This window comes from Aegilops tauschii, chromosome 1, assembly GCF_002575655.3.
Source record: "Aegilops tauschii subsp. strangulata cultivar AL8/78 chromosome 1, Aet v6.0, whole genome shotgun sequence".
Taxonomy (NCBI): domain Eukaryota; kingdom Viridiplantae; phylum Streptophyta; class Magnoliopsida; order Poales; family Poaceae; genus Aegilops; species Aegilops tauschii.
In genome coordinates, this window is record NC_053035.3 from 10,526,269 (window position 1) to 10,532,932 (window position 6,664).

Genomic DNA, 6,664 nt, shown 5'->3' on the forward strand with positions numbered 1-6,664 from the left:
CAGTAGATGCCGTGGCCGTCGCGAGCGATCTGGTCTGCACGCTGCTTGGCGTTGTTGGCCGTGGCACTACCTTCGGGGACGGATAATCGGCTGGACGGTGGGTGCCAAAAGCTCGTACGGATCTGGACCTTCATCCGGCAAGGTTCGTGATCTGAATCGGTAACGGCGATGCATGACGGCGCCCATGTCCTCCACGTCGGTCTGCTGCCACGAGCAAGGACGGCGAAGGTAGTGGCGGCATGTGGTGATTTCGTCTCATGCAGATCGGTCATCGCTGCCACTTGCGAGGATGGTGCAAGAAAGCTAGAGCGTCCCAAACTCAGGATTTTGGCGGTGCATGGCCTTCCTCACTCGTCAAAGTTTACGTCCGTTGTGTTATCGGGGCGTGAAAAGTGGAGGAGATGGCATATGATGACTCTGATTTGTGGTGCTTTTTGGAGTACCCGATCTCGAGCTCCATGAAGAAAACCCTAGGTTTGTCATACCCGGCAATGACGGTGTTTTTTTTTTTCCGTTGTTACCTTATTGAAGGCATTGGTTGAAATTTGCTCGGACTTGATCTTCCAAGTAGAAACTCATGATTTGGCCTTCGAAGGTTGGATCTAGGCATTGCTTTTGGAAAACCTTTCTCGTACTCATTGTGTTGTCAAAATACAAATGGTGTTGAGGGTCATTGTTGCATATCATCGATCGCTGCTGTTTTGATCTCTTGAGGCTTTTTTTCTTTTTCTCTCTTCGCCTTGGCATAGCTTCGGTCTTTTATGACTTAGCTCTTTGCTAGCATGTGTGTTAGTGTTGGCTGCAGTGTGCAGGAACCTATGCAGAGATCAGATGTGTGCTGATTATGATTTTAGCCCTCGATACTATATTATGTGTCAATAAAATACGCCCTTTATCCAAAAAAATATATCCCTTGCATACTTACGGTCATCATGTGTGCAAGTTAAAACATGTGGATGCATCGACCGTTTTGTTGGTTAGGAAGATGACTTGTTTTCAAAGTGGGCTATCTGTGCAAGTCCCAACAAATTTATCTTAAATATTGGGGCTTGTGTGTTAGGAGGATTGGAACTTATATTACTCAAAGGTCAAGGGAAATAAGCAAGAAACGCCATATACAATGGTTTGTGTGCAAATTGTGGGTGCTGTTTAGGTAAAGAAGCTATGGATGATATGGATAAAAGGGGAGCTCGCTTTGGCTGCAAGAGTGTATCCGCTAGTTGCCTAATTTGCTTTAGTAAATTGAGCAATTGGTATTATTATAAGAACAAGACCAAGACTAGAGGCTGTGCGCACGGGGTCCAAGTCCTAGTAATCAACGAAAGTTTAGCAGGGAATCAAAGTACATCGCGGAGCTCCTCGACAGCACTGCAAAAACTTGGAGTAGATGGGAACATGATGGCTCAACAGCAATGCCCACTATAACTTATTTTAGTGGGACGCGAAATTGGCTGCACATGGACAAAGCCTTGGAAGTGATCACGCGCAGATAAGAAGAGAGGAATTGGTGATGGGATCACCGTGCGCTGGGAACGGGGCGCTGAGGAAAGCTCATGTATTGATAATCAGTTTGCTCTCTGCAAATTAAAATCAGATCAACACCGAATCTCAATCCACACTACGAAACAAACATCATACCTATACTATAGTACTATACATACAAAAGGTCACCAGGACAACGCAAGCTAGATGTCGAAGTTCCAACTAATTAGAGAAAAAGAAAGACAAGCAAATAAACAGAGAATGGGGCAGGTGTGGTGATGATCTCCTTCTCGTCAATGCGTTGAGCGCGCCAAAACCGGATGCATATCACAACCACCCGCTCTCCTGCATATCACAACCACCCGCTCTCCTGCTTCCCCAGTCCCCTGTTGAGAGAGAGAGAGAGAGAGAGAGAGAGAGGCGGCTATGGCGAGACACTTCCTGCTCAATACGGGAGCGAAGATGCCCTCGGTGGGGCTCGGCACCTGGCAGGCTGAACCCGGCGTCGTCGGCGCCGCCGTCAAGGTCTGCAGTCTGCACATACCTCCTCCTATTTTTTTGCTCACCACTCGCTTCACCAATCACCATCTTTTATTTTTTGCAACAAGCTTCACCATCCCGATGGCATGTTTTTTGCCCCCTCTATCCACCCCTTCGTACTGTGTTGTTTCCTTGTTTTTATCTTCGACAAGATCGCCAATCGTATATAATTTCTCAATTGCTTCTGGGTTGTGCAGGCCGGTTACCGGCACATTGATTGCGCCAGAGAATACCACAATGAGAAGGAGGTAAAACCACTGTGAACTAACTATCTGTAAAGTTTTTTTTTTGTTCAGTCCAATGTGAAAAAACAGCTTTTGGTTAGTCCTGTCTGTTTTTTTTTAATGTGTGTATTATCTGCTACCCTTGCAAACGCAACAAGAAAAGCAAGACAGCAACATAACATCACACTGGGAATTTCTTCTGTCCATCTCTTTCCAACATTTAACTATGCGATATGGGCTTATAATGAACCTGCCAAGGATTCAGATAAAGGGTTAATTCAGGACCATTTTGAAACATCAGTGGCCAGATTGACATGGCATCCATAGCTGACAAGCAGCATTTACTCCCTTCATACATTAAGACATGTGCTGCCTGTTGTATCGTCTTGATTCATGTTACATAATAATTGGAGTAGTGGGAGGCTGATATCAATTATTTGCATTCTCCAGATCGGCTTGGCGCTGAAAAGGCTATTTGAAGAGGAGGTAGTGAAGCGTGAAGATCTGTTTATCACCTCTAAGCTATGGTAACCCCAATCTCTGGTGTTATCTTAGTAGTTCTGTCTATCGAGGCAGATCAAGTCGAGTATACAGATGCCTATTTGATGTTTTAAATCGTTCTCATCTAACTTCTTTGGATGCCTTATGTTTTCAGGAATGACTGTCATGCTCCTGAAGATGTGCCAGAGGCACTAAATGAAAGCCTGAATGATTTACAGCTTGATTACTTGGATCTTTATCTTGTGAGCACCTCATATTTACGATTATATTTCAGTACCCGAGTTCCTCTATTCTCTTCTCTATATCATCAATATCTCGCTTTTATGTGTACTGATGGCACTACTTTTGTATGTTATCATTTAGAGAAAAGTATGTTTTTGGTCCCTCAAGTTCACCAAAAGTATACATTTGGTCCGTCGGAAATTTTTAGAAGACATTTGGTCCTACAAATCTCAAAACCAGACACAATTTATCCAAAACCAGAAACGAAGCAGTAATAGTATGATATGTCCCCGGTTTTGACTGAAACATCACGTTGACTGCCACCTGCTGGTTCCGCTCAGCATCGGCTCCCACGTCGTTCACGCACTCGTGACCCCGAGACAACACATGACTCACGCTTCCGAGAAACTCGACGAACTCGATCGGCACCACATCACCGTCATTGCCGTGGGCCAAGGCCGGCACTTCATGGATCCGGTGTGGAAGCTTCGAACCGATGAGGCCCGCCGAGCACTTGAGCCTGAGAGCGTTGTGGCCATCGTTGACCACGTCGACTAGATGAGCGACAACACCATCGGCATGAGGTGGTGCAAGGGGACGATGTCATCCGTAGGGGAAGACGAGCACCAAGCAGCAGTGACGACGTGGGGACGGGATAGTTTGTGCGGCAGCAAGCCGCGGTGTGACTGACTGGGGGAGGAGGGGCGCCGTGCGGCGGTGCCATCCAGGAGGAGGGAGGTCACGCGCTGGTGGTGGATGTGTTCGGGTAGGGAAGAAGAGATATAATGAGGAAAAAAAGGCCCATCCAACGAGGCATGTGAGGAAAGAGAAAACCGGTGACACGTGGGTGGTTTTCCACAGAAACCAGGATTAGGACGAAATTTATCTGCTTTTGAAACTTGAAGGACGAAATATCTCCTAAAAAAAATTGAGGGACCAAATATATACTTTTGGTGAACTTAAGGGACTAAAAACATACTTTTCTCTATCATTTAACTAGAAAGTTTCCTCACCAGGAATTGAACACTTGTTTGGTCTATATTATATGCATAAATGTTAAATCATAATTGAAGGCAAAATTATGTATCCATGCTAGTCTATCGTGTGTTATTGCTATGTTATATAATGTGCAAACTGGGCATATGGTTCTGTGTCATTTTCTAACACATGTGCCCTATTCCTTGAATTATGTCTATTCAGTTAACCATATTACATACATATACGTTTTGCCATCATATTTGGTATGGATTAACATAGTGTTAATGATTTCCGGTGTCAAGTTGTTAATTGTCTCAAGATAACTTCTGTTGTTCATTTTTGGCATCTTGAATACATTGCAAAAAAGATTATGTTTGTCCAACGAGTTTTATCTCTTTTGTTGTTCGAGAGATTCTTCTGGTACCTTCGGCTTAGCATTAAATGATTACGTGTTGAAACTTTTAAGTATGATGTTTACAAATGGTTCGGTTAAAATCTCTGATCCTCCATGTATTTTGTAGATCCACTGCCCATTTAGTGTCAAGAAGGGAACAAACCACAGCCCTGAAAACTATGTTACACCTGACATCCCTGCTACTTGGGGGGCAATGGAAAAGTTACATGATGCTGGCAAAGCTCTCGCGATTGGTGTGAGTAACTTTTCATCAAAGAAGTTGGGTGACTTGCTTGATGTAGCTCGTGTACCTCCTGCTGTTAATCAGGTGGAATGTCATCCTTGTTGGCAGCAAACTAAGCTCCACAACTTTTGTCAGTCAACTGGCGTTCATCTTAGTGTAAGTCTGATTAACTTTTGTGTTATTTACCACTAAATAAGCTGGATTGCTTTTGCGGTACACTTTTTTGTGGTTGTTCTTTCCTCACCTGTATGTTTTTTGCAGGCTTACTCACCACTAGGTTCACCTGGTACTTCTTGGATGAATGGTAATGTCCTTGAAGAGCCAATAATCATCTCAATAGCTGAGAAACTCGGGAAGACACCTGGACAAGTGGCTCTGCTCTGGAACATTCAGATGGGCCACGGTGTACTACCAAAGAGTACAAATCCAGAAAGGATAAAGCAAAACCTTGATGTTTATGATTGGACATTTCCAGCTGACATGCTTGCAAAGTTCTCAGGGATTAAGCAGGTACATATCATATATGCACCGAGTAACCTTAGCAATACTTTAATGAGGATAAAGTATTGATATTTATTGGTGATAACTAAAGATCTTTATAGGATGACAAATGAACAAATCTCTTGGAGCATTCTAAATTGCTAGGGTTAAGTAGCATTTGTTCATTTTTGTGCTTCTTGGAGCTTGAAACACCAGTGTATCATGATAGGATTCAAATAAGGGCACAACTGTTTTATTCACTCTTAAAATGGCAGTATTAGTTTGCTTGGGTAGAACTGAATTCACACTATCGATATCCGATGTTCATTTTTCTAGCTGCATAGGGCACAACCATATTGTTCAATACTCCCTCCGTATTGTTCACTCACATATTAGCTTTTACTTATGTCAAACTTTATAAAGCTTGACCAAGTCTGTAGAAAATAATATGAACACTAACAATAACAAATCTATATGATGTGAAAATATATTCAAGGAGGAATCCAATGATATTAAATTGGTGGTGTACAAGTTAATATAGTTTTCCAGAAACTTGTTGAAAGTTCATAAAACCTGACTCCAGGCAAACCTAATATGCAGAGTAAATAAACATAGAGGGAGTGTGAATAGCTCCAGTTTGGTATGGATCCACCTAAGATAAGCATAAGTCATCTCGATCAGCCCATGTTATCAATTGTTTTTCTAGAAGTATATTAGTAGCAGTAGCAGCGTCGATCATAATACCGTGGCATGCAATTCCAATGTTTTACGAAGTGGGTGAGTTTCTGCGTCGCAGAAACTTCTAGAACGTCATTCGACCATTCATTTATTCATTGTTAATTTCCATCCAATTTTTTTCCCTTTTAAGACCTTTTCACTCGGAAAAGTGAGCGCATCTGACATTTTTTTATCTTATTGTCTTCAGGCTAGGCTGCTGAGAGGCGACATGATGATTAATCCACAGAGCGTTTACAAGACCCACGAGGAGCTCTGGGACGGTGAAATTTAGGGGTCATCCTCCTTTTCGAAAATAACTAATACATGTCTGTGAAGGTTTTCCAGCCATGGCTGCTAAATTCAGTTATATCGAGTGCGGAAACAGGAATCTCTGTGAACATTCCATGTGATGTAACTGTGATTATCACCGTCTCGTGAGCAGTCAGAAGATGGATCATGTATACTACGGAGATACAAGAGAGCATTTGCAGATTAATAATTAATGAAACCGGGAACGAAACTTTTGTAAGATGATCTCAGGGATCCCTAAAATGATGAGATTCACTACCGGAATCGCACCCTATGCCGACGGCTAGGGCCGTCAGCATAGCCCTAACTGGCCGCCGGGACAGGCCTATGCCGACGGCCCCCGTCGGCATAGGGCCGTCGGCGTAGCCAGGAAGGTCGTCGGCATAGAAAGGCCGTCGGCATAGGCCCTATCTCGACGGTGTCCATACATCTATGCCGACGGCCCTGGCCGTCGGCAAAGTTATCGCCTAACGGCGGCCGCCGTCAAGTGCTGACCAACGCCCGCTCGTCACGTGGCATGTCTATGCCGACGGCCTAGCCGTCCGCATAGTTTGAAACTAAGCCGACGGCTAG

The 6,664-nt window shown here is 43.9% G+C and overlaps 1 protein-coding gene across 2 annotated transcripts; it reads left to right on the top strand.

Moving 5' to 3' along the window:
* The first annotated feature begins 1,778 nt into the window (after positions 1-1,778).
* On the top strand, positions 1,779-6,301 carry LOC109742647 (aldo-keto reductase family 4 member C10). 2 transcript variants are annotated; one of them, XM_020301745.4, is made up of 8 exons: positions 1,779-2,007; positions 2,220-2,270; positions 2,697-2,773; positions 2,902-2,989; positions 4,469-4,597; positions 4,694-4,741; positions 4,847-5,095; positions 5,991-6,301. In XM_020301745.4, exons 1-8 carry the CDS (start codon positions 1,909-1,911, stop codon positions 6,072-6,074), a joined length of 825 nt encoding a protein of 274 aa, XP_020157334.1. In that variant the 5' UTR covers positions 1,779-1,908; the 3' UTR covers positions 6,075-6,301. The 2 variants fall into 2 exon arrangements, with proteins under 2 accessions (XP_020157334.1, XP_020157333.1); XM_020301744.4 differs by having other exon boundaries at positions 1,781-2,007; positions 4,469-4,741.
* The last annotated feature ends 363 nt before the right edge of the window (positions 6,302-6,664 follow it).

Coding starts and splice junctions, on each gene's coding strand:
- LOC109742647 (XM_020301744.4), top strand. CDS start 1,909: ATGGCGAGACACTTCCTGCTCAATACGGGAGCGAAGATGCCCTCGGTG. Junction 2,774..2,901: donor TTTATCACCTCTAAGCTATG/GTAACCCCAATC, acceptor TTATGTTTTCAG/GAATGACTGTCATGCTCCTG. Junction 4,742..4,846: donor CAACTGGCGTTCATCTTAGT/GTAAGTCTGATT, acceptor TGTTTTTTGCAG/GCTTACTCACCACTAGGTTC.